This window comes from Zalophus californianus, chromosome X (assembly GCF_009762305.2).
Source record: "Zalophus californianus isolate mZalCal1 chromosome X, mZalCal1.pri.v2, whole genome shotgun sequence".
Taxonomy (NCBI): domain Eukaryota; kingdom Metazoa; phylum Chordata; class Mammalia; order Carnivora; family Otariidae; genus Zalophus; species Zalophus californianus.
Window position 1 is genome coordinate 116,223,648 of NC_045612.1, and position 27,512 is coordinate 116,251,159.

At 41.0% G+C, this 27,512-nt stretch overlaps 1 protein-coding gene across 1 annotated transcript in view; it reads right to left on the reverse strand.

Moving 5' to 3' along the window:
- Positions 1-631: 631 nt before the first annotated feature.
- TXLNG (taxilin gamma) overlaps positions 632-27,512 on the reverse strand; it is a 64,356-nt gene continuing 37,475 nt past the window's right edge. Inside the window, exons 3-10 of the mRNA XM_027607568.2 lie at positions 25,003-25,094; positions 18,366-18,536; positions 16,904-17,098; positions 13,680-13,799; positions 12,028-12,102; positions 7,191-7,283; positions 4,671-4,766; positions 632-3,665 (exon numbers count right to left, since the gene is read on the reverse strand). Of these exons, the coding sequence (XP_027463369.1) occupies positions 3,345-3,665; positions 4,671-4,766; positions 7,191-7,283; positions 12,028-12,102; positions 13,680-13,799; positions 16,904-17,098; positions 18,366-18,536; positions 25,003-25,094 (1,163 nt within the window). The 3' untranslated portion in view covers positions 632-3,344. The remainder of the gene's footprint in view (positions 3,666-4,670; positions 4,767-7,190; positions 7,284-12,027; positions 12,103-13,679; positions 13,800-16,903; positions 17,099-18,365; positions 18,537-25,002; positions 25,095-27,512) is intronic.

Here is a 27,512-nt window from a genome sequence, read left to right on the forward strand (position 1 = left end):
AAGTTAGACTTGAAAACCTGGAACTACCATATCTTACACAACCCTCCCCCCCCGCCCCAAGGAAAGCTTGTTTGCTTATACAGCAGGGGTTAGCCAAGGGGATAAACCAGGTTGGCCTCTCAACCTATTTTGTAGGAGCTGCCAGCTAGGAATAGTTTTTAATTTTAGCAGATCAAAAATTGACAACAAAGACCGTGTAGCCCATTAAGTCTAAAGTAAAGTTGGCTGGTCCCCCTCATACTTGATTGTATGTGCTTAAATACTTTTTGCTCATCTTCAAATTAGATCATTCCCTATTTGCCTCTATAATATACCTAATTCTCTTGCTATTCAAATAGGTGCACCCTGGGATGTGCTAGGAAAAGCCAAGACTTGTGGAAATGCATAGTCTTTTTTTTTTTTTCTTAAGGTTTGACAGCAGCTGAACTGTAAGATTTTTTTTTAAGTCTTTTTTTTCTAAAGGAAAAAAAAGTAGGCACAGAGGTCTGGCTACATAAAATGAGTCTTCTGCCACCCAGTCCCAGGGGTGAGCTGCTGCTCCATCCTTTCTAAGGCCTTGAGAGACCAACCATCTACAGCGGTCCTTGCACTTGTTACAGGTAAGGTCACATGTGCGACAAAATACACAGAAACTGTTAAATTTATCATACATATTTACTTAATCTATACAGAATTGAGTAGATAAAATCAGATTCACATTAGTGAAAAATCTCTACAAAATGTCTTTGAAAAGCAAAACAAGACTGCCTCTGAACAATTCGTATCCTCATGAAAGACGTGGGCTGTAAAAATAAAGCCGTGTGTTTAGCACAAACTAGAAGATCTCTGCATCATTTGTTTTTCACAGTTATTTCCATCTACAGTCTGAAAGAGGTAGATTTTTCTGCAACACCTGAGAATTGAATTGTGATAACCAGGTGTAATAAAGGCAGTTGCATACATAACTAAAAAACACTGGTCTCAAGACCAAGAAATGTACTCCTAACAAGTCTGAGGATGAAATGGTCCATGATCCAAGACCCAAGTATTCTCTACTCCTCGGAGTCTACCGCCACTATAAATAATACACAGCAAGATTCCATGATGGTGCAACAAATGCAATTGAAGTAAATGTGACATTTAAACCTTTTCTGGACCAGCCTAACAGCATTACAGTGTTCTAGAATACGGTGGATACAGGGTGTGCTACAAAGCCACAACACTGGGCTGGTGAGGTGATTGCTTTTAGGAGGGTGTCTGCAGAGGGGCCTGCTTGTTTTTATTCACAGGGTAATGGGAGGAAAGGACCCCTCATGCATCCCAAACAGAATCGAGCTCCTTTAAATACCACGATCGCATCTAGCTACAAATACATAGTAAAAGCCGAAAGCAGCAGGCCAAGGACTGTTAAATCACATTGCTTTAGAAAGCCCTTGAAAATAGGCAACGCGTCCAAGATTTACATCTTCCACACAGGACAAGCACCACAAAGAAACGTGGTGGGCTACACGAATGGCTTCAACAGAGCTGTACATCCAGCAGAGTTCTTGTGAAATATCATTAGTACTAATTTTTAAAGATTATATTTCTGATATATACCTTCATTTCCTCCAGGGGAAATGAGTCCAACATTTCATCTAGTAGCAGAAAGGAGTATTTATACGAGGCCATTGGAGAAGGGGATTGTTTGTTTTTGCTTCCGACTCATTTTTGACAGCGTAATGAGAGAACCTGCTCTGTGGTTTTGTTTTCTTTTCCTCCACTGTCTGGCCCCTTGATTCCTGTGACAGTGGCAGAAGCTTCTATGAGACAACTTTCCAATTCTTTCAACCCACTTTAGACCATGAATATGACAGGACTTTACAAAGACAGTTTTAAAGAGAAAACGCTTTTAACTGGACAGAACGGGCTTGATTCAGTCCAGTGAGCAGTTTCAGTGTCAGTTTGATAGCTTTGCTCCGTGGAATGTGCTAATATCAATTCTAGTAGAGCCTCTTTATATTTCATAAATTATTTCAATGCAAATTTTATCAGGGACAAAGTCCAAACTTCCGTGGTGCAACCTGACTTATCATTTGTGTAACTCAGCCATACTCAACATCGTTAAGAACAAAGGAAAATTAAAAGAACTAATTCAGAAGTGACGTGCTTCGTACAGAAAGTTCCCCCAGTGCAAGTATAGAGACCTTGGTAATACTATTGGCTTTTTTCTTAAAAGACAGTAATTAAAAGGGATGAGAATCAGACCAAAAGCATCATAGATCCTGACTACTTAAAACTCTGTGCCAAGTCTTCCCACAGTTAAGTTAAAAGTGTGGGTTTCAGTCTTTCTGTTTTGGAAATAAAACCCATTTCAGTTAGCATGATCCACAATTAAAATTCCCATTTTAAAAACCTAGAGAACTTTGCTTGGCGGGATTCACAAAACAGTCGAACATGAAATTTCAAGTAGCCAGCAGGCAGCATGGCAGCAGAGGGACTTCTTAGTGAGGGTTAAGTTCATGTGTAGCTTTCATTGTCTTAAAATGACAACTACCGATGGCTACCGATGGCCGCCTTCTGTGGGAGGGGGAGGATGCGTACCCAAATCCCAAACTGAAAGCAAACCACCATACTCCACAGTGAACCATCTAGGTGGTCCAAGTTCAAACATGGGTTCTAGTTCTAACCTAGAAACGAAAGCAGTAGGATTGTTTTTAGTCACAAACATTAAGCCTGTTTTTTTTTTTTTTTGTCCATTGATCTGTATATACTACTTTAAAAGTGACACCTTTATGTACATAATCTGCCAAAACTTTTGAGTATTTGAGGCTTGCAGCCATGTCAATTTGTCAAGGGATATAAATATTATCAAAAAGCTAATTTGATTCAAAGATGCTATGCTTATTTCTGACCCAACCCTAAGTTTATTTTTACTTGGCATGTCAGTGGGCTATTAGACAAAACTAATCATCTTGATTTTGTGTAATATTGATGGGGGGGTGGGGGCAGGATGTTTGAATCAATATTGTTTTCACATCAAGGAACCATTATCAGAACAAAGTTCCCTTGTGATGATCGGCCCTGTCTTGAGTGAAATTTTGAATAATTCTGTGCAAGGAACAGGGAAGATAGGACAAGGCGATGGTCACATGCCTTCCAATGAAGGGAAATGAGGCAGATGTGCAACACGGCTGAGGAAAATGTATAGAGGAAAACTATTCAAAACTGCTAAGCAGCCGCCTGTACCACATAAGTCCAGTAGTTCTAAGAAAATACAGATATGGTAGAAAAAGTAAGAAAATTTTCACCACAAAACCAATAGTTACTACTAACAGAAAGTTATACACAAAATATAGCTCTCGATACAGTGATCATACTTCCTTTCAGTCGACGGACTCAATACCTGGCGCGGCGCCTGCGGACACAGCTGCTTTCTCCTTTGAGGCCCTGGGCATGGCCTCCAGGGGGCCTCCCGGGGCACCTGTAGAAGCAGTGTTCGGCTCCCTGGGGGCCACCAGGCCAGTGCAGGGCTGTGTCCCGGGCAGCGCTAGATGGCCACCTGCAGCTCTCCCCGAGACCTGCTCCTTCAAGACTTCCACCCTCTCGTTGAGCTCGTTCCTCTCGGTTTGAAGAGCCCGGCACAGCTTCTCTAACCGGTCCAGTTTGATTTGAAAGGCCTTGTACTCTTTATCACGGACAGTTTTCTAGAAGGAAAAAAGATGATTTACGTAACCTCGCTGAATACAAATCAGTTCATAGGATACAAATTAACCTGAGCCATATTAGAAACTACTCGTTTAATCGCCTCTCGACCACACTGTTTCCTCACACACCACCTGACCACGTAGCTAGCTTCGCTGCATACCTATCCACGGGTACCAGGTGATACTTACCGGTTCCTACCATTCTGGGGTGACAAAAGAAATAAGCAAAATCCACTTTTAAAAACATTTTGTATTGATCAACTATTCAGAAAATTTTAAGATACTCATCACAAAGCTAAAGATCAAAAAATTAAGGGCCTGATTAAACACAGAAAAGGATTCTTTTCTACATAGATTTCTCTTGTTCTACCAATCTTTAGGTGAGAACAAGATTCAAGGTGTGAAATTTAGTGTTTGCAGAGGATACATTTCAGCTGGCAAAAAAAAAAAATTTTTTTTTTCTCCTTTGCTGCCTTTTTTGAAGACTCAGTCAAAGCAAAAAGGCAGGCACCAGAATTGTTCGCCGCACTCCTGCCCTGAGCAATGTGCTCAGCATTACTGGATATGGGCCCTGTGGCGGTGACATCAGCCCCACCTGGAAACTTGGCAGAAAGATTCTGCAACCCCACCCCAGAACTAGTCGAGCCAACTTTAGGTGGAACCTAGCCATCTTGGTCTTAACAAGCTCGAGTTCGACGCAAGCTCCAGTCTGAGAAATCACTGCTATAGAAGCAAGCAAAATCGCGATGCTTTATAGCGATCTCTAGCACAAGCCTGGTCTAATCAACTGCACGGTAGGAAATGTAGTACCTCCCTCAGGGTCCCCCACCTGCAAGCCCGAAAGACATCTACAGATTCTACGGCGCCATCCCCCTACCCCCGGCTCTAGCCAGAGCCCTCAACTATGGCAGTGGTGTCACCACACGCCCCCTGCCCTGTTAGGAGCAAGAGCTTCATGAGCCCCCATGATGACAAACACACCTTAATCATGGGAAACCACCTCACCTCTTCAGCCATTTGCAGAAGTGCTTTGTTGTTGTTTTCCCATTTGGTACGCCATATTATGGTTTCTTTTTCCAGTTTTTTAATTTTCTTTGTCATCTGTCAATCAACACAGTTGCAAATGTAAATTCTCAGTTCCATTTCTCTCTACACCCTGTCCCACCACAAGAAGGTCTGCTCCACCCCAGCCCCGTCGTTGCCCCAGCCTCGCGCAGCAGACCGCTGTGCCTGTGCATCGGCAGCAGAGCTGATCTCAGGGGCTCCTACAGTGGCAGCAGCAGGAACCGAAGTAGGGGTTTCAAATTATGAGAAAAACAAACCTAATCTCCTCAATTTCAGAGGCAGCAGCACATGGAGGAAGCGGTCAGACAGCACACTGTGAACTCTAACTTAGGCTGGAGTGCGTCTTTCATTCCAGCTGGGGTTAACAAGGAGACCTCCCCGGGCTGTACAAAAACATGTCCAGGTTAGGGGTTTTCTATTCATTAAATTAATTTGGTTCTTGGAAGTATAGGGGTTTCCAGCTCCCCCCAAAGATTGAGAATTGCTGATCTACCACAACCTCCAAGACCATATCAATCTCAGAACTATAGGGGCGCCTGGGTGGCTCAGTCGTTAAGCGTCTGCCTTCGGCTCGGGTCATGGTCCCGGGGTCCTGGGATCGAGCCCCGCATCGGGCTCCCTGCTCGGCGGGAAGCCTGCTTCTCCCTCTCCCGCTCCCCCTGCTTGTGTTCCCTCTCTCGCTGTGTCTCTCTCTGTCAAATAAAGAAAGAAAATCTTAAAAAAAAAAAAATTTTTTTTTTTGGCAGTGTCCCTTTGGGAACATTCCCGTGACCAAGAAAAAGATAGCAGTAGTTTTATCCTTAGCTTTGGGCATGCCCACAACTCACGTCTCTCTTTAGCAAAACCGAAAGAAAATGGGCCCCCAAATGAGGGGAACATTCTTAAACCTATACTGAAAGAACCCAGTTTTCAGAAATTCACCACGCGACTTCTGTGTGCCTGTCACTGAGCCCGCTTTCAAGATTCCTCCATGCACTGTTGACTGTGCCCAGCTCTGATCCCAGGTGGGGCACCGAGCCACGTGCTGTCAGGGACGACCAGGCTACGGCAGCGCCGATGCCCTGTGCTGGGGGTAATCACCCACAAAACTGCAGCACAAGGCACAGTGTGACAAAGGCCACAGGACGAGCTCGTGGAAGATTTGGCTTGAGTGCTGACCGACAGTGAACTCTGTTCAGGCTCAACAGTGCGCGGGGACGCCGCAGGCTGGCGAAGGCGCCCGCCGGGTACAAGAGCGCCCTCGACCGCAGCCTCCACTGAAAGCACTGGCACGCGGAACTAATCCACTACTCACCAAATTCTCCAGGTTACCGGGTCTAAAAATACCTGAAGGTGGTAATGTGAGCACTTAACATGGCCAAGCGCTGTCTGAAATACTCCACTTTAGGGAGGGTATTTTTGTTATTTTTAAAGAGGAAGACCCAGAAAGGTTAAGCAACTTGTGCCCAGTCACACATTATATGATGCAACTGGGACATTACCCAGAGCACACACTCCCAGCCACTATTTAAGATCTAGTTATAGTCACAACGAACATCTACTGAATGCTTACAAAGTGCCAGGCACCGCTCTACTTCTCCCCAACCCACCACCATCTTCCAAAGCCCCATTTTAAGGGGAATATGCCACATAAAATAAGGACAGATGGATGGACGGACAGATAGATACATATGTATATATTCTGGTTCTCAGCTTGGTATCAAGGATATCGCTTTCCTTAACATAGGCAGGAAAATTAAAAAGAAGCCAAAGAAAGAATGGGTTTGGTTGAAGGAGAAAGAATTCAGTGGGAGTATAGTTAAAAAAAAAAAAAAAAAAAAGCTAAAAAGGTAGAAACACTGGGGCACCTGGCCGGCTCAGTCGGTGGAGCGTGCAACTCTTGATCTCAGGGTTGTGAGTTCGAGCCCCATGTTGGGTGTGGAGATTACTTTAAAAAAAAAAAAAAAAAAGGTGGAAACACGGACATATTTTGATTACATATAAATAAAAATACATACATAAATGTGCATGTCTGTGTGTGTGTGTGTGTGTGTGTGTGTGTGTGTGTGTGTATGTATATATAAAATCAACCAACCAAATCGTGTAATTACTGTTCTGGGCTTGGGTGTCTTTAAATAATCTCCAAAAACACAGCTTTGTGAAGGAGGGGTGGGGTGTCACCTGAGTGAATAAAACAAAAGACACAACAAAAAAGAAACCACTTTATGTGTAACAACAAATTGTATTTAATAGAGGAATTCACTTTAATAAAGCTAGTATTTAAAATAAGCATAGAGACCACTAGCTACATGGGCCACACCATGGGCAAAATGACCAAATGAGGCACCACTGGAGGATCAGAAAAGAGGAAATGAAGACTGTACCGTAAGAACATCAACTCATCCAGGTCGTGATCGTGCTTAAAACAGCTTCTTACATAAATGCCCTTTTAGGTCATATTCTACTTAAATATGCAAATACCTTTTCCATTTCCTGCCGGAAGGTTGTAAACAGTTCGTTGCTTTTTGCCATGGTAGTCTGGAATTCTTCAAACTTATCCATATAAAGAGAAAGCTACAGAAAAAAGTATGAAATATTCTGAGTTCCTGGTAAACGATTTAAAATGATTCCAAAAGATTTTCTAAAAGGACATAATACAGTTACACGTTAGTTACTTGTTACAAGTGACAGAAATAAGAACATACACCCAGCCCTTGGCTACCACACAGAGACAGCTGAAGTTCTATAACCCACGGAAATTCATGGAAACTTAGGAAATTTTGTTGACTTAAACATCCTTAGATGTAAATGTTTAAAATGCACAAATATTTACTAGCTCCGATCCACCAATTTCCTCTCCTCGTATTTGAAAATTGTCCATGCAAAAAGAGCATTCTTTTAAAACACCACCTGCACAGTTCTTAGCTTGATTATCAAGGATAGCTCTCGCCTTAACATAGGCAGGAAAACAAAACAGAAGACGAAACATTGGCTTGGGCGGGGGGGGGGGGGGGAGAATTCAGTGGGATGGGGTCTTTTGACTGCTTTGATTTTAATTGATTTGGGTGTTGGGGACCATGGCTCTAAAGTACACTTCAAATACTATAAATTATCCTGCTTGTAATAACCATAATATCGCTGGTGCACTGTAGAATATCTAAAGTTTTAAATGCATGTTCATAGCTGCTTTTCTTGAAGATGGAACATCCAGGTAGACTGTCCCATCGGAAAGCTCAATGCTGGCCCACTCTGGGTAGTTCGTAAGTGGCAACTACCCTCACACCTGGACTTACATGCCTGCATTACAGAACGGGTCAACCGACACCAATTCGACTCTATCCTCAACAAATGCTGGAAATTAACATGGTAAGAGCATGGAATGGGACCAACTCTTGGCAAGGACAGCCACATTTAGGGACTGGGAAAAGGAAGATGGGACAGCAAAGGCAACAAACTAATGATCAGATAACACGACCCAGGGTGACACAGATCGCCGACAACAGAAGTTTCACTGGTAACAGTCCAACAGCATCAGAGCTGCCTGGGAGCTTCACAGAAGGGTCCTCCGGTGCTCTGCACTAGAGACATGACAAGGACTCCCACATTAAAGTCTATCTTCCAAAGCCGTATATAAATAGACTTTACATACATTTTCCACATCAACACTCTTCTCCATTTATATGGACAACTGAGAGTTTACAGAGCTAATAAGGGGTTCAAATTTCCTAGAAGCAATCTAGCACAATCCTAGGTTACAGTGCAAAATTCAAAAAACTTCTTGAGTTTTCAAAGTTAGGCTACTATTCTAGGAAATGAGCATCACATCGCAAAACATGCCCAAAGACAAAAATAGCATTCAAAAGAGGGGCTCATAAAGATTCAGACTAGTCTCAGTGTGTCAGTGCATTTTAGAACTAATTTAGAGACCTTACATTAAATATAAATGTATTATTTAATAAACTTTTAAAATGAATACTTTTTTCAACAGAATGTAATCTAGTTACTTGGAAAAGGGTGGACTATAGGTAAATGCCTAATTTCACCTGTCCATAAAGACATGGAAACTCTTTTCTGTACCTTTCCTTTGAGTGAGGAGGCAGCATCTGCTACCCTTACTCCACATTAAGACAAATACAGAGAAAGACTGCATTAGGACAAACTTAAGGGGTTTGGTTGAAAAATAGGGAAGCAACTAAGAAAAGCCTAGGCCCAGATGGTCTCATGGGTGAATTCCACCAAACATTTAAAGAAGAATGAATGTCAATTCTTCCTAAACGCTTCCAAAAAACTGAAGAGAAGGGACACTCCCCAACTTATTTTATATAAGGGCAGCCTTTACCCTGATATCAAAGCCAGATAAGGATACTACAGGAAAACTACAGGCCAACATCCCTGATGAATATAGCTGCAAAAATTCTCAACTAAATACTAGTAAACCAAATTCAATAGCACATTAAAAAGATCACAGACCATGACCAAATGGGATTCATCCCTGTGATGATGCAAGGATGGCTCAACATACACAAATCAATAAATGTGACACTCCACGTTGATAGAATAAAGGAGAAAAATCATATGATCATCTCAAGTGCAGAAAAAGCATTTGACAAAATACAACATCTATTCATGATATAAACACTCAACAAATTGGGTATAGAAGGAACACACGTCAATGTAATAAAGGCCATACATGACAGACCCACAGCTAACATCATACTCAACTGTGAAAGGTTTAAAGCTTTCCTTCTACGATCAGAACAAGACAAGGATGCCCACCCTCACCACTTTTACCTAACCCAGTACTTGAATTCCTAGCCAGAGCAATTAGGCAAGAAAAATTAAAGGCATCCAAATCAGAAAGGAAAAAGTAAAACTGTATCTGTTTGCTGATGACATGATCTTATATATAGAAAATCCTGAAGACTCCACCAAAAAACTGTTAAAACAAATTCAGTAAAGTTTCAGAATGTGAAACCAACGTACAGAAATCAGTTGCACTTCAATACACTAATAACAAAATATCTGAAAAAGAAATTAAAAAAAACCCAATCCTATTTACAATAGCCTCAAAATCAATAAAATACTTAGAAATAAATTTAACCAAGGATATAAATGATCAACTCACTGAAAACTAAGACACTGATGAAAAAAACTTGAAGAAACACAAAGTGGAAAGATATCCTGTGTTCAAGGATCAGAAGTTAGTATTATTAAAATGTCCACACTATCCAAAGCCATCTATATTTAATCCCTATCAAAACCCCAATGGTATTTTTACAGAAACAGAAAAAACGATCCTAAAATTTGAATGGAACCATAAAAGAGCTGGAATAGCCAAAGCAATCTTAAGAACAAAACCGGATGGAGGCACCATGCTCCCTGACTTCAAACTTTTAATTATACTAAAAAGCTAAAGCAATCAAAACAGTATGCTACCAGCATAAAATCAGAGACACAAGGGAAGAGAGTTGAGAGCCCAGAAATAAACTCATACAATATGGTCAACTAATATTTGACAAGGAAGCCAAGAATACTCAGTGGGGAAAGGACAGTCTCTTCAATAAATGGTGTTGGGAAAACTGGACCCCTCTCTTAACACTATTCACAAAAATTAAAGACTTAAACGTAAGACCTGAAACCATAAAACTCCTGGAAGAAAACACAGATAAAACACTCTCTGAAAGCAGTCTTGGAATTTTGGTTATGATACCAAAAGCACCAGCAACACAAGCAAAAATCAACAAGTGGGACTACACTGAACTAACAAGCTTCTGCACAGCAAAAGAAATAACAAAATGAAAAGGCAACTATGGAATGGGTAAAAACATCTGCAAACCATGTACCTGATAAGGGGTTAATATACAACATATATAAGGAATTCATACAATTCAAGAGGAAAAAAATATATAATCCAATTTAAAAATGGACAGAAGACTTGAACTGACATTTTTCCAAAGACGACATACAAAAAACAGTCAACAGGAACATGAAAAAGTGCTCAACACCACTACTCCTCAGGGACATGCAAATCAAAACCACAATGAGATGTCATCTCACACCTGTTAGGATGGCTATTATAAAAAAGACAAGAGATGACAAATGTTGGCAAGGGTGTGGAGAAAAGGGAAACATTGTGCACTGCTGGTGGGAAGGGAAATCGGCAGTTGCTATGAAAACCAATATGGAGGTTTCTCAAAATTAATAACAGACCTAGCATGTGATCTAGGAATCCTACTTCTGGGTATAAACCTCTTGAAGAAGATGAAATCACTATCTAAAAGAGATATATATGCACTCCTGTGTTCACTGCAGCATTATTCAAAATAGCCAAGATATGGAAACAGCCTAAGTGCCTACTAACAGATGAATGGATAAAGAAAATGTGGTATAAATACACAAGGCAGTATTACTGAGCCATTAAAAAAAAAAAAAAAAGGAATCTTGCCATTTGTGATAATATGGATGGACCTTTAGGGCATTATGCTAAGTGAAATAAGCCAGACAGAGAAAAGACAGTGTATGGTCTCACTTACATATGGAATCTAAAAAAGTCAAACTCCTAGAAACAGAAAGTGGAATGGTGGTTATCAGGGGATGGACGGGAGGGGGAAATACAAAGATGATGGTCAAAGGGTACCAATTTTCAGTTGTAAGATGAATACGTTTGGAGGATCTAATGTACAGCATGGTAACCATACTTTACAATCACGTACCATATACTTAAAAAGAGAAGAAAACTTGGGAAGGCCCCCATTAACATCACCATCTCCATGGCTCTGAGAGTAGAGTGGTTAATAGGCAATTTTTAAAATGGGTTATGTGCTCACAGCACAAAACCCTGAAGATTTTAGGTTCAAATATGAAACTGCCATTTTTTTAAGTCAAAAACGTATCAGCAATTTCATGTAATTCAACTTAATACACAAGAGCTCCAATCTGCAAACTGCTCAGTTTTTCTTTAGTTGGAAGTTAGGAGACACATGTGGAAAAAGACTGAGAAAGGGAGGAAACACCTGGGATATTGGAAAGGGAACACTGCAGGAAGCATCACCAACTGCCCCAGTCCGCCTGAGACCTAAGTGTCTCCTGGGACACGGGACTCTGAGTGCTAAAACCAGGGAAAGTCCTGGGCAAACCAGGATGAGCTGGTCACCCTAAACCAAGAGGAAAACTCCAAGAGGGACACGTGATCTACTCTCAGTCCTGGCTGGCTCTGGCTGGGAACAAGCACAAGCATCTTAGAGAAGATTCAAGGTATATATCAAATGAACATTTTTTTTTTTTAAACAAATGCTACTATCCCCTCCTGTCAAGTTACCTGCTGTTTTAGTTGTACTTCTTGCTGTTTCATTTGTTCATATTTGTGCCTCGATTCTGTTGCTTCTTTTAATAACTAGAAAACAGAAACATTCTGGCAAAATACTAATAGTAATTACAAATATGACTATAATGTCAAATGACCAGAGAGACAGTTAGGCTTAATCCTTCCACTCATTATTTTATCTATAGACTTACAGTAAGTCTATAGATAAAGTCTATAGATAAAATTTTGAGTGTAAGTCTATAGATAAAATTTTCAGTTACATCAATTGCTCATTACCTATTATCTTCAATCTGTTCTACTTGTTAACATTCAGGAATGTTGGAACAATCTTTTACTGCTTAGAAAGAGTAACCTGGAGGCCTAATATTAGGTTTTCAAAGCTCAGGGTTAAATTGTTATGTTTCAGGTGAAAATAATTAGAAGTTTGGTATTAGCAGAAAACATGACTAGGAATCTTGACATGATCTAGGTGACTTAGAAAGCCACTTTACTCCTTGAGAGTCCAGATGAGGCAGAGTGAAAGGGTATGGAGCAAAGCAATGAAATTAGAGACCAGTTTCCGATCACTTCTTAAAAAGCAGGGCAGAAGTGGATGAGAGCTTTATATACTTGAGTTTTCAAGAAAATTATATAGTGAAATTGCATAGTAACAGACTGTTGAAATTCAGCCCCTGAAGTAAAAGGTCACATGTAGTCCAAATAAGCCCTAAAAAGTCATTAAACCAACTACAAAGTATATACGTGCAATGTATGTATATGTCTGTGAATATATGAAATTTATACCCCCACTTTGCAAAGAACAACCGTTTCTTCAATTACACACAGAATAGCATTATCAGTTCACACAGAAGATTGTGCTGTATGAAAAACAGGTCTCTCTTAAGCCTAGACTCACACTCAACATGGTAAGTTCACATCATGAAGGCCACTCACAGAGTCTTCATACCTGGTTTGCCTCAAGGCCTATGTATGCTACTTGAGTGAAAGCTGGATGAACAGTCCTCATTGCCATAATCATTTCTCACTTTTTGGGGGTGGGGGGTTAAGCACATAAACTTGAACTTGCATATGTTAAATATACATACCCAATGAGATTCCACTGTATTCACAATTACTGACAGGCAATATAGTCTGAACATACACTCTGGGAACGATGCTGAGTGATTAGGTACAGAGAATTCTGTTAAAGTTTTATCAGAAAATTATACCAGAGTAAGTAGACAAATAGTTTCCCTAGTTTCAAGTTACTTGTCTGTAAACAAAATATCACACTATATAGGAGACCAGTGTTTGGTTAAGCTCGATATTAAATTGAGCTGCCAAATTTAATGTGCTAAATACTGGTATAATTCTTGAACTTGGTGACCATTACCAAAGAAGTGAAATAATTATAAGCATGAAAAAGTCAAATGAGTGCAGGTCTTTCCACTAATTTGGTCTAATCTCTCCAGTGGTCTTCTGTATAAAAAAAGTTAAACAGAAATAAAAAGCCAAATACTTTCTAACACACACATGCCCTTCTCAATCTAGAACAAAAAACCAATTAGCATGACCCAGGAGCTCTATTAATGTAGAATAAGTTTAAGTATTTTAAATGGCTTTGGTTACAATTTTGACAATAAATTTCTTTTTTTAAGAGAACTTACAAACTCTCTCTCTCTTTGATGTTTTTCATCAGCTTCTTTGATTAGCTGTGTCGTCTGCTGAAGCTTGGCATCCACAAGCTGTTGTTGTAATTCCTTATGTTTGAACACTTTATCAATATGCTATGGGAGAAGTAAAATTTCTTACATCACTTAATGAAAAAGGAACACAACGATAAGGAAACACAAGTTACAATACCTTGCTTATTCTTAACCCTGCTTTTCCTGCTAATACCACCATAGCTGAAGACACTGGGTCAACGAGTTTGTAGAAGCGTGAGCTTTACATCACCTTGCAAGCCCTCCTGGCACTTGCAGGAAAGGAGCCTTCCCGCTACTACCCTGTACCCCCTCCCTTTTGGAGGTGGGCTGTCAAGGAGCCTCAATAACCACACATTTGTACTTCCTATTTCTGCCCTACAACGAAAATGAGGCTCAAAGTGTATCAAGAAAAAGATGGATAAGGAGATCAAACTGTTAAACCTGTACATCAAACACATTAATTCCTGGATATTTTTCTCCCCTTTAAATTTCCCCAAATTTCTCAGTTGGAAGCAGCATGCAGTGACAACTGGAGTGGTCCCAGGTCAAATCCTGGCTGGTGTGTGGCCCAGGGCAGATTTTCCCTTGCTGATTCTCACTTCCCTCCTCCAAGCACAGATAACCACACTCGCTGCACAGCTCTAAATGCCAAAGTGGTGGTTCTGCTGTGGAAGGTGCCTGGTACCCAGCACATATTAGAAATTTGCTAAAATGTCATTATGATTTCCAAACGAAATTGTTAAGTGGTTATTTATCCACAATAAAGTCATCAGAACATCTCCTCAGATGTACAAAGAGTAACTCTTCCTGACCAAAGAACACTTGATAACGTTCAAAATAAGACGACTCACATGTAATGTGATTTAAACATATCTAATTTTCAAGTTTTCTCCATCATGTGGCAGACTGTCATATTAAACAAAACTAAAAGAACAATTTTAAGAAAATTGAGGGTTTTATAATCTAATACAAAATTTATTCTCTAGGACAAAAAAGTTCCTTCAATAAATACTCTAAGAAAAAAAAACAGTGAAGAGGAAATCTTCATGTTACAGATTTGAGACCGATCAACCAGTGAAACAGATGCACTTTACTTAGAGCTTGATTCAAATAGCTTAAAAAAAAAAAAAAAAAGGCACGGGGGGACTACAGAAAATTGAACGACTCAATATTTAACATTAAGTAATTACTGTTAATTTTGTTAGGTGTGAAAATGATAGCATGGTTGTGCTTAAAAAGGAATCCTTATCTTTTTGAGGTATACCCTCAAATATATATGAACAGAATGGAAGAGGACACCTTGAAGTTGTATCAAAATAACCCAGGGCAAGCCGATGGGAATAAAGCTGAAACTATGGTTTCATCTGCTAAAACCAGATGACATATTCTCTCTCTACTTTTAAGTTTGTAATTCTCCATTTAAAAAAAAAGGGGGCAGAAGGCAGAGAGAGTGATTAAGGGGCTCCTGGGTGGCTCAGTCGGTTGAGCGTTCGACTCGTGATTTTGGCTAAGGTCATGATCTCAGGGTCCTGATGTTGGGCTCCATGCTCACCATGAAGTCGGCTTGGGATTCTCTCCCTCCCTCTCCCTCTGCCCCTCCCCCACCCCGTATGCACTCTCTCAAATAATAAACCATCTTTAAAAAAAAAAAGTTTTTGAAGGGCTGAATGTAGGACTCTAAGTATGATCTGAAGTTTGCCTTCAAAACTGGACACAGTAACCCACAGAGGTGCCAATCTTTTTTTTTTTTCCTTTAATCAGTTATTTTAACCTACTTGTGTAGGGTTCTAACACACATAAAAGCACATTTCCCTAACTTCAAAGGCAGGGGATGCACTGTTTAAAAAGCCTGAGGCCATCAGAAAGGATGAATACCTACCATTTGCATCGAAATGGGTAGAACTGGAGGGTATTATGCTAAGTGAAATAAGTCAAGCGGAGAAAGACAATTATATGGTTTCACTCATATGTGGAACATAAGCAATAGCGCAGAGGACCACAGGGGAAGGGAGGGAAAACTGAAGGGGAAGGAATCAGAGAGGGAGACAAGCCATGAGAGACTCTGGACTCCGGGAAACAACCTGCGCGTTACAGAGGGGAGGGGGGTGGGTATTAAGGAGGGCCCGTGTTGTGATGAGCACTGGATGTTATATGCAACTAATGAACCACTGAACATTACATCAAAAACTAACAATGGCTAATTGAAAATAAAACTTTTTAGCATATAAACATGAAAGAAATTAATGTCATTTTCTTTGACAAAATAAAATAAAAAGCCTGATGCCTCTAATCTTGCCCACTTGGCCTCTAAAAATGAGGAACCTTAAAAAAAACAAACAAAACAAAACAAACAAAAAACAGGCCATCACCTATTTGCTTTTATTTTTTTTTTTAAGATTTTATTTATTTATTTATTTGACAGAGAGAGACACAGCGAGAGAGGGAACACAAGCAGGGGGAGTGGGAGAGGGAGAAGCAGGCTTCCCGCCGAGCAGGGAGCCCGATGCGGGGCTCGATCCCAGGATCTTGGGATCATGCCCTGAGTCGAAGGCAGACACTTAACGACTGAGCCACCCAGGCGCCCACCTATTTGCTTTTAATTGACACCTCTGAATTTCCTGACTAGATTGAAAAAGTCTTAATTGGAGGCCAATGACCAAGATCAGCAGGCATGGATCCTTCCGATAAACTTTTTACTTCAACGGGTATGAGAGTTTAGAAATAGGTTCTATTGTTTCCTCTCAAAGAGTATAAAACCCTCATTAAAAGAAAAAATCTAAAACACAGGTATAACACAATGGTAATGTAGACTGTACAGGTTATCACAGATGTCTGAATTAGAGCATATTTGGGGGCCAAATATTTATTATTAGTCCAGACAAGGGGAAAAATCTGTATGCTCCAAACGCAGGCTTGTAGTAGCGCACACACAGAAGACGAGCAGTACCCAACGCTTCCCTAAGAAGTTGCCTCACCCTACCCACACCCACGGGCTCCTCACCTATCTACGTCCCCAAGGCTCCCATTCTCACGGTGGCTGAAGATTTCCTAAGAAAAACCCAACTGCCATTATGCAGATATAAAAGTTGTAAAACATCCTGTGATGGTAGTTTTACTCTGGTAGCGAATGGTGAAAAATTCTTGCCGATAATGAGAAGCTGTGTAAACCAATAAAATGGCTTTACCTCCTCTCTCAGCGCATACTGTTCAATGAGCTTCTTCAGCTTCTCGCCCAGTTCAATGTTTTCCTGGCGGAGCTTGGCATTGTGTATGTCATGTTGTTCCAGCTGTGCCTGGATTTCATTTAAAGTGACCTGGAAGTGGGCGGTAGCTTCTTTCCGTCTTTCTTCCTCCTCTCGTGCCTGCTGCATATTTTCTTCCTTATCATCCAAAATAATCTCTGTTAATGGTATAGACCTATACAGAAGATGCTCATAAAAGCTTCTGCTGCTCCGGGGGTTTATTTATTGCTTCTGAACTCTGATTCCCCTTCCCTTTATTTGTGATGAGAAAGTGCTCATTTAATAAGCAAGCAGCTCTTCCTGAGCAGATAATGAGAGGCAAGCTGCCCTGCTGTAAAATGAGGCTACGTCCAATGTAAATCACCATACTGAAAATTAAGTAATTAAACGGACTACCCTGAAAGACAAGGAGCTTCTCCACGTGGCCAGCTCCCTCCATTGTACGTTCCCCAACACTCTCCGGTTACACAGCGGCATCTTACATGAGCCTGATGAGAGAGACCCTTCTTGCAGCTTACTTTCTGGGTACACCTGACCTCCTAGAAGGCAAGGGACTACTTCCATCACTTGCCAAAGATACAAGTGTTAAAAGACTTTCACGTGTTTAAACGGCTATCCAGTCTAATCAAAATGTTGATTTTTCTATAGGAAAAAAAATACCACCTACTTTAGTGAATAATTAAATCCAAGAGTTCAAAAGCAAAGAAAAAACTAACAGCTCCCAGAGTGGTGAAGATCCATTTCCGAGTGTTCCTGGATTCTAGGACCTTGGGCATCTGCTGTGCTGGGGCAGTTTGATGAGAGATCCTGCTCAGTCAAAATCATACCAACACTGTACATGAGGACAGGCCCACCTCCAACGTCTCTGGCTCCTTCTCCTTCTTCCCCTGCTGGCACCAGCTCATCTTTGGGCACCTGCTCCCTCTTCCTTTTTTCAGCCATAGCTTAAGTACTATTCTGAAAGTACTTAGCCACTGGGTACTGGGGGGTAGGCAAGGGTAGTCTGGCAATGCAGCTGGTGAACAGCCCCTACAGAGCTCAGCAGATGTTTTCCCTCCCCAGACTCAGTTTCTGCCTCAAGTCTGTTTCTACTCAGCTCCTCATTCACGTCAGCTTTTCCTACGTGGTAATTAACTACCTCAGTGCTCAGCAGAAAATTGGCAACTTTGAGTTTCCTAAGCCAGGGCTCCAGGCAGGTAAGCTGTGGTCTAAATACCAATCTCAATTCGATTCCCCATGATCATATATGAGGTTCATTAAGAACCATCAGGCCAAGCAAAACAGTAGAAAAGTGGTTGCTGTCTCCATGTAGAGATAAAAGATTTACTTCAAATAGGTACACAGTGATTATAAAACAAGCTAAGTGTCAGTCCCTCCTGAAAAACAAAAAAGCGAACCAACTAACCTTTAATGTCTTATTGTGACGCTGAAGTTCCCTGCAAAGAGACTCTAGTTTGCTTCTTGCCAAGATAGCCTTGCTGTGTTCACTCTGCAAGTGAACTTTCTCTTTCACAATTTGGGCTTGTTTCTTCTGCAGAATCTTCATTTGCTTCTGAACATTCCTGCTCTCCTCCAGCTAAAATTAATAAGCACTTTACAATCAGGAAGTACAATGAAAACCTTTGAGTTATGGCTGGAGAAATTACACTAAGAACTATGGAACACGTTTTCAAAAAACAAATATTAGTCTTTTTTTTTTAATTATTTCGTGCCATATTACTCTGCCAAACTTCTCTCTCTTCCAGTTGTGATAGGAAAGTAAGCAAATAATTAAGGGTAGGGGAAAAAACAATCTTAATCCATTTTTTTTTAAGTAAACCCTACCCCCAAAGTGGGGCTCAAACTCACAACCCTGAGATCAAGACTCACATGTTCTATCTACTGAGCCAGCCAAGCACTCTTAATCTTTTATTAAAAATTTTGAAAAATGCTGTTTTTGGAAAAACTTTAGAGACCAACACAATCGAGTTTTACTTTTCTGAAAAAACACACACAGGCTACTCTACTGAAATGGTAGGGCGCCTGGGTGGCTCAGTCAAGCGTCCGACTCCAGATTCCGGCTCAGGTCATGACCTCAGGGTTGTGACACTGAGCCCCACACCAGGCTCTATGCTGGGTGTAGAACCTGCTTAAGATTCTCTCTCTCCCTCTGCCCACACTCTCCTCAGCTCAGGCACATGCACACGCTCTCTCTTAAAAAAAAAAAAAAAAAAAAAGAATAAGCAGCACTCAGGGTTCTTTGTGAGAAAGAGGAATTGCTGCAATTTTAGGTCTGGAGCATATAAATATATTTCAAGGTTAAATCAACAGTAACAGATTAAGACTCAGACTGAGTTTCACAGAAAGCAAGGATGCTGAGTCAATTTCAGGAGCAAGAGTGACACCTTGTGGCCTATCAAAACACACCCAGCATCCTTACATGCCATATGCTTACAGCTATTAGAAACATCCTTACAGAAAGTCCTGCGGAAAAAATAGTTTGTTTACTACTTTTGCAAAGTAATCTTAGATGACTGTGGGTACAGCACAGCTGCAAGAGGCTTCCAGTCTGTACATACTATCTGGAGCTCCACTGAGAGCGGCAACCCCCCTGCCCTCTCAGACTCAAGGTAATCACAATCCTGAATCCCAGGCTCACAATTCCTTTGCTCTTCTCTTTTATCTCATTTGTGTGTGGTCCTAAAAGAATCGTTCTGGTTTCAGTTATTTTGACTCTGTTGTGGCTAGTGCAACTGAAGAACTGAATTTTTTCTTGAATTTAAATTGAGCTTAAATAGCCGCATGTAGCTCATGGCTACCATTCTGGACAGCACAGCTGTAGATTATATTGCTAGAACTCATCCAAATCATTTGCACAGATCAGGGAACAGCAAACTTTTTCTGTAAAGGGCCAAAAAGTAAGTGTTTTAGGCTTTGCAAGCCACATACTCTGTCTGTTGCATCGTTGTCTTTTTTTTTAAAACACTTTAAAAATGTAAAACCATTCTTAGCTTGTGGGCAGTACAAAAACAGGCCTCGCCAGATTTGGCCCACTGGTTATATGATATCTCACTTAAAAAATATACCACACACAACATACTTTACTGATCCATTCTCAAGTCAATGGGCATTTGGGTTGTTTCCAGACTTGATTACTTAGAATGATATGAACACTGTCTTATGCGTTTCCTGCTATACACATGCAAGAATTTCTCTGGGTGCAAACCTAAGCGTGGGACTGCTAGGCAGTGATTAATGTTCTATTTCACATGACAATGCCAAACTCTTTTCCAGAGTGGCTGACAAATTTATTCTCCCATCAGCGACTTATAAGAGATCATACAGATAGATGTACATCCTCTCCAAAACAAAGTACAATCAGAATTCTTAATTTATGCCCCTACAATGGACATAAAATGGCATCTCCTTCCAGTCCAGATTTGCATTTCCCTGATCACTAATAAAGTCACACATCTCTTTGTATCTTCATGTTTTTCCACTTCTATAAAATGCCTCTTACATGTCTCTTGCCCATTTTTCCGTTGGGTTATTCTTTTCATATTCATTTGTAGGTGTTCCTTACATATTCTTGAAACTAAATATTCTGCTGGTTGTATTTGTTGGAATATGTTCTTCAGGTTTTTTAATTTTTTTTCTTTTTTAAGTTTATTTATTCATTTGACAGAGACACAGCAAGAGAGGGAACACAAGCAGGGGGAGTGGGAGAGGGAGAAGAAGGCCTCCCGCCGAACAGGGAGCCCGATGCAGGGCTCGATCCCAGGACCTGGGACCATGACCTGAGCCGAAGGCAGACACTCGACTGAGCCACCCAGGCGCCCCTTCTTCCCAGTTTTTTAATGTGACTTCTGTCTTTTGAAGTGTCTTTTGCTGAACAGAAACTTAATTTCAACACAGCCCATTCTTGCAATCCTTTCTCTGATAATGCTTTTTGTGTTGCAAGAATTCCTTCCCTTGGGACGCCTGGGTGGCTCAGTCAGTTAAGCGTCTGCTCAGCTCGGGTCATGATCCCAGGGTCCTGGGATCGAGTCCCGCATCGGGCTCCCTGCTCAGTAAGGAGCCTGCTTCTCCCTCTCCCCTCTGCTTGCCACTCTGCCTACTTGTGTTCTGTGAAATAAATAAAATCTTAAAAAAAAAGAAAAAAGAAAAAGAAATCCTTCCCTTGGGGCCCCCTGGGTGGCTCAGTCAGTTAAGTGTCAGACTCTTGATACCCGCTCAGATCACGGTCTCATCAGGTTTGTGAGATGGAGCCACACATCAGGCTTCGTGCTCAGCGGGGAGTCTGCTTGTGGTTCTCTCTCTTCCTCTCCCCTCCCCCTCCCCTTTCTCTCTAAAATAAATAAATAGGGGCACCTGGGTGGCTCAGTCGTTAAGTGTCTGCCTTCGGCTCAGGTCATGGTCCCAGGGTCCTGGGATCAAGCCCCACATCGGGCTCCTTGCTTGGGAGGAAGCCTGCTTCTCCCTCTCCCACTCCCCCTGCTTGTGTTTCCTCTCTCGCTGTGTCTCTGTCAAATAAATAAAATCTTTAAATAAATCTTTAAAAAAAAAAAAACCCTTAACCCAAGTTTAGAAAAATATTAATATATCTAAATAAACCTAAATATCTAAAACAAATTTTTTTTAAAGATTTTATTTATTTACTTGACAGAGAGAGAGACACAGCAAGAGAGGGAACACAAGCAGGGGGAGCAGGAGAGGGAGAAGCAGGCTTCCCGCGGAGCAAGAAACCCGATGCGGCGCTTGATCCCAGGATCCTGGGACCATGACCTGAGCCAAAGGCAGACGCCTAACGACTGAGCCACCCAGGCGCCCCTAAATATCTAAAAAAATTTTTAAGATTTTATTTATTTATTTGCTAGAGAGAGAGAGAGAGAGAGTACAAGCGGGGGAGTGGCAGGCAGAGGGAGAAGCAGGCTCCCCGCTGAGCAAGGAGCCTGATGCGGGGACTCGATCCCAGGACCCTTGGATCATGACCTGAGCCAAAGGCAGACGCTTAACCGACTGAGCCACCCAGGCATCCCTAAAATTTTTAAAGCTTAGTTTTTAACATTTAAATCCTTAATCCATTTGGAATTAATCATTGTGTAGTATGATATATAAGAATCTAATTTATTTCCCATAAGGATATACACCTTAAGTAACTCTACACCCAACATGAGGCTCCAACTCATGACCCCGAGATCAAGAGTTGCATGCTCCACCAATTTAAACAGCCAGGTGCCCCAGGATATACACTTTTTTAAAGATTTTATTTATTTATTTGACAGAGAGAGACAGCGAGAGAGGGAACACAAGCAGGGGGAGTGGGAGAGGGAGAAGCAGGCTCCCCGTGGAGCAGGGAGCCCGATGCAGGGCTCGATACCAGGACCCTGGGTTCATGACCTGAGCCGAAGGCAGACGCTTAACGACTGAGCCACCCAGGCGCCCACGATATACACTTTTTAAGTTCCATTGATTTCATGAGGATGGCAACTCTCCCCCAAATGCACCAAGAGAATCCATGAAATGTTCTTCTAAATCCCCAACTGGTGTTTCTTCCCCCCAATTTTTCCCAATAAGTTGAACCTAAAATTTTAGAATAAAGAGCCAAGACTAGCCAAGATACTTCTAACAAAAACAATAAGAATATACACACCTACCCCAGCAGATATCAAGATTTATTATTACACTATAATACTCTACACACGGGATGCCTGGGTGGCTCAGTCAGTTAAGCGTCTGCCTTCAGCTCAGGTCATGATCCCAGGGCCCTGGGATCAAGTCCTACATCAGGCTCCTTGCTCAGCAGGGAGCCTGCTTCTCCCTCTGCCTGCCGCTCTGACAAATAAATAAAATCTTTGAAAATAATTATAATAATAATCTACACAAACTGACTCAGGAATGGGAAAGAATAGCACTATAACAAGTACTTAATCATGTTATGGGGCGCCTGGGTGGCTCAGTCGTTAAGCATCTGCCTTCAGCTCAGGTCATGGTCCCAGGGTCCTGGGATCGAGCCCTGCCTTGGGCTCCCTGCTCCGCGGGAAGCCTGCTTCTCCCTCTCCCACTCCCCGTGCTGGTGTTCCTGCTCTCACTCTGTCAAATAAATTAAATCTTAAAAAAAAAAAAAAAATGTTACAAACCTAATATATCCACACTTAGCAAGTGAAATGTGAGGATTTTAAGAACCCATGTTATCTGGTAAACATGGAGGCCACAAGGTCTCCCCAGTGGACAATCCCAGTTACAGTGCAACACGCCATACCACCTGCTCTACAGGACTTTTCTACTTATCCATGACACAAGCACCAATGATGTCAGATGATGCTATCACAAAAAGGGCAGAGGGCAGTGATGGCTAAAGGGAAGTTTTCTAAATAACCCTTAGGAAGAGGCTACTCCATTGATGGTCTCACTGCTACATAACCTATATACTCTACCTTTTAAAAGAAATGAGTGTGGTTTCAAGAAATAAAGCTTTAGAACATTTTCTGAAAACGGTACACATTTCATCCTTCATACATTCAGCACAAATCTAAATCAAAGAGAGGTTACTACTAGGCAAGTCTTCAATGTGTCACACATCCTAAAATGAATGTAGCAATTATCACTGCGACTTAAAAATAACCGTACCCACCTCCACACACAATAAAAGCCACAAACAAAAACAGCCTAGACCCCTGCTACTTAAAGTGTGATCTAAGGGCTAACAACATCAACATCATCACCTGGGAGCTTGTTAAAATACAGACTCTCAGGCCCCAATCCAGACCCAGCGAATCAGAATGTGCCTTTTAACAGAAGTCCCAATGATATGGATGAATCTGAGGACTGCCCTAGGCAACTATTCGCCCTTTCTTCTTATAGTCTCTTCGTGGCTGTCTGCCTTGTCCCAGTACACGGCCAAGCAGCTAGCTAATCCTCTACACTGCTTTTGGTCTTTTACTCTTCTCTTTTTTCTTTTCCCTTTTTTTTTTTCGTGTCTTCTTTTTCCACCACTTCTTGCAGAATTCCCATGTGGATGGAACCAATAGGAGTGGTCTTCCCCAGACAGAGGAAGAGTTCCTTTCCTGAAGCCAGCAATCAGACCAACACGGGGTTTTCTTCCATCTTTGTATCTGTGACTGTTCTAGGCCATTCATACTGACGCACAGGGCTTCCTGCTGCTCTGAATAGAAGGTGCTAGGGTGCTGAATGCCAGCTACGTGGGCATATACACACACCCCTTTATAAACCAAGGGAGAGTAACTATAATTCTTTGAATAATAAACAGAATTAATTTTTAGAGCTGGCCAATGACAAAAAGTAGTATTTGTGATATGGAATAACTGCTTCAACAACAGATGAAAATGCATAAAAATTGTCAATAGTTCATGTAAGTTTTTCACAAAAGGCATTATTTTTAGCATTCATATTACATTTATTCTAAGTTTCCCACAAACCTTACACTTCAAAGGGTTCTAGGGCTTCCCCATTCTTCAACCTAAACAGGATGGCAGGGTTTCCATGTTGAAACTTCTTTCATAATTTTAAAAAGAGAATTAATGCTACTTGAAATAACATAGGCCCAGAACAAATGAGGTCAGTTTCTTTTGAAGATGGAAAAAGAAATGCCTGGCACATAGTAGATGTGAAATAAATATTTCCTGAGACAAAGTATTGTTTTAGTAGACTATTTCATCTAACTCACAATTTCAATCACAATGGCTAGAACCTTTATCTCTAAAATTCTCTTGGGAAAAGTTAAATACAGGAACCACTACACCCAGACTAGCATGTACAGCATCACAACAGAGTATTTCTAAGTCAGCCTTTTCATTTCTAAAACTGAGTTTTAGAAAATCTGTGCCATATCTTAGCATTATAATGTCCTATAGGTATCACCTTACAAAATGAAGTTATACAAGCAACAAAAAGCCCCAAGAAATGACATTCCCCTCTTCAATTTTGGAATACAATGTAATTTTACATCTAAAGCTATATCAAAGTATTTTCAAAAGCTTATCAAGTACATACACATTTTGCTGTATTTCATATGAACCTTACTCCCTTGATTTAATACTCACGAGATCAGCATATTTCTTACAGAGAGCTGCCAGCTTCTCTTCTGGAGTTGAAAGCGTGTTTAGGGCTTGCATCAATAATAAAACTTCTTTTCCTGATGATTAACAAGATAAGAAGAATAAGATCAAGTCTAACCTGTAAATTCTACGTAACACTTCCTAGGTTCCGACATCCAGAGTAAAATAATTTATGCCTGTATCTAGACATAAGAGATTTACCAGCTAAAGAAAGCTATTTTTATTTTATTTTTTTTTAAGTTTTTTTATTTATTTGAGAGAGAGAATGAGAGAGAGAGCACATGAGAGGGGGGAGGGTCAGAGAGAGAAGCAGACTCCCCGCCGAGCAGGGAGCCCGATCGATGCGGGACTTGATCCCGGGACTCCAGGATCATGACCTGAGCCGAAGGCAGCCGCTTAACCAACTGAGCCACCCAGGCGCCCGAAAGCTATTTTTAAAATTCTGGATTAGCGGGCACCCCTCCCTTCCCACTCCCACCCCAAATTTCTTCATTCATTAATACCACTAGCTATTTGTAAGAACTCTTGCTGAAGGCTTAAAAATTCCCTTGCTTAACCATTGATGTCCAAGTTAAGACAAATGTGTTTTTTTTTTTAATATTTTATTTATTTGACAGACAGAGACACAGTGAGAGCAGGAACACAAACGGGGAGTGGGAGAGGGAGAAGCAGGCTTCCCGCGGAGCAGGGAGCCCGACGTGGGGCTCGATCCCAGGACCCTGGGATCATGACCTGAGCCGAAGGCTGACGCTTAACCATCTGAGCCACCCAGGCGCCCTATTATCACTTATTTTAAAAGACCATTTGTCGGGGCGCCTGGGTGGCTCAGTCGTTAAGCATCTGCCTTCAGCTCAGGTCATGATCCCAGGGTCCTGGGATCGAGTCCCGCATCGGGCTCCCTGCTCCTTGGGAGCCTGCTTCTCCCTCTGCTTCTCTCTCTCTCTCTCTCTCTCTCCCTCTGTCTCTCATGAATGAATAAATAAAATCCAAAAAAATAAATAAATAAAATAAAATAAAATAAGTGATAATATTTTACTTCTTAAGGAACCATTTTTATTTTTTAAAATGTTTACTCTTATACATAGGATATTGCATTTAAAAATATATATTAAAAGGACTGGTATGTGATATACAGACTGACATGAAGAAAAAATGCAGGCTGACTTCAAAATAGAACACCTTCCTATCCACACGAAATTTCAGTAACAAAACCTCTCAAAGCCCAAGGTCAGTAAGAATTTTAAAAGAGATGACTAAACATAATTATTAAATATGATTAGAAGTAACCATAATGTAACCTGCAATTTTTAATCAAGATCTTAAAACCCATATTCCATCTGTTTTTTTTTTTGAGACACAATTCACATACCATAAAATTCACCCTTTTAACTTAGAAGTGTACAACTGAGTACATTCACAAAGTTGTGCAACAATCACCATTGCCTAATTCCAGAACATTTTCATCACCCCAAAAAGAAACCCCATATCCTTTAGCAGTCCCTCCCTCTTGCTCCTCCCCCGCCCCGGGACCCTGGCAACCACTTTCTGTCTCCATGGACTTGCCAATTCTGAACATTTCATATAAAACAGAATCCTATTATGTGGCCTTTTGTGTCTGGTTCCTTTCATTTAGCATGTTTTCAAGGCTCACCCATGTAGGATGTTATCACTACTTCATTCCTTTTTATAGCTGAATAATATTTCATTGTACAGATATAATACACATTTTGTTTATCCATTCATCAGATGACGGATAACTGTTGTTTCAACTTTTTGACTACTATGAAAAAGGCTGCCATGAACACTCATGTACACATTTTTGCACAGACATGTGCTTTCAACCCTCCTGGTTACATACCTAGAGGTATCACATGGCAACATTATGTGCAATTTTTTTTTTAAATATTAAGTAATCTTTACACCTAACATGGGGCTCAAACACAACCCCGAGATCAAGAGTCGCATGCTCCTCCAACTGAGCCAGCAAGGCGCCCCATTCTGTGTAACTTAAGACTCCATATCTGCTTTTACACATATAATTGGGGCTGCTGATTTTGAAGAAGTAAGTTTGTAAGGAATTAAAATTATTTCTTGTATTTCTATAAGAATTTTTAGGTTTTCCAAGTTAGCGAAAAATAGATTTAATAAGGACAGTTCTGTAGAGAAAACCATACAAATCAAACACTGTTAATCTTAGGTATACTGAGTATAAAAAATTTAGGGGCAGGGCGCCTGGGTGGCTCAGTCAGTTAAGAGTGTACTTTCGCTTGGGTCATGATCCCAGGGTCCTGGGATTGAGCCCCACATTGAGTTCCCTGCTCAGCAGGGAGCCTGCTTCTCCCGCTCCATCTCCCCCTGCTTGTACTCACTCTCTCTGTCAAATAATTAAATAAAATTAAGAAAAAATTTAGAGGCAATGAGTAAGGATAAAATAAAAGGGGATTTCAGATTTCATAACAAGATTTAACATATTACTTTCTTAGTCCTAAATCTCA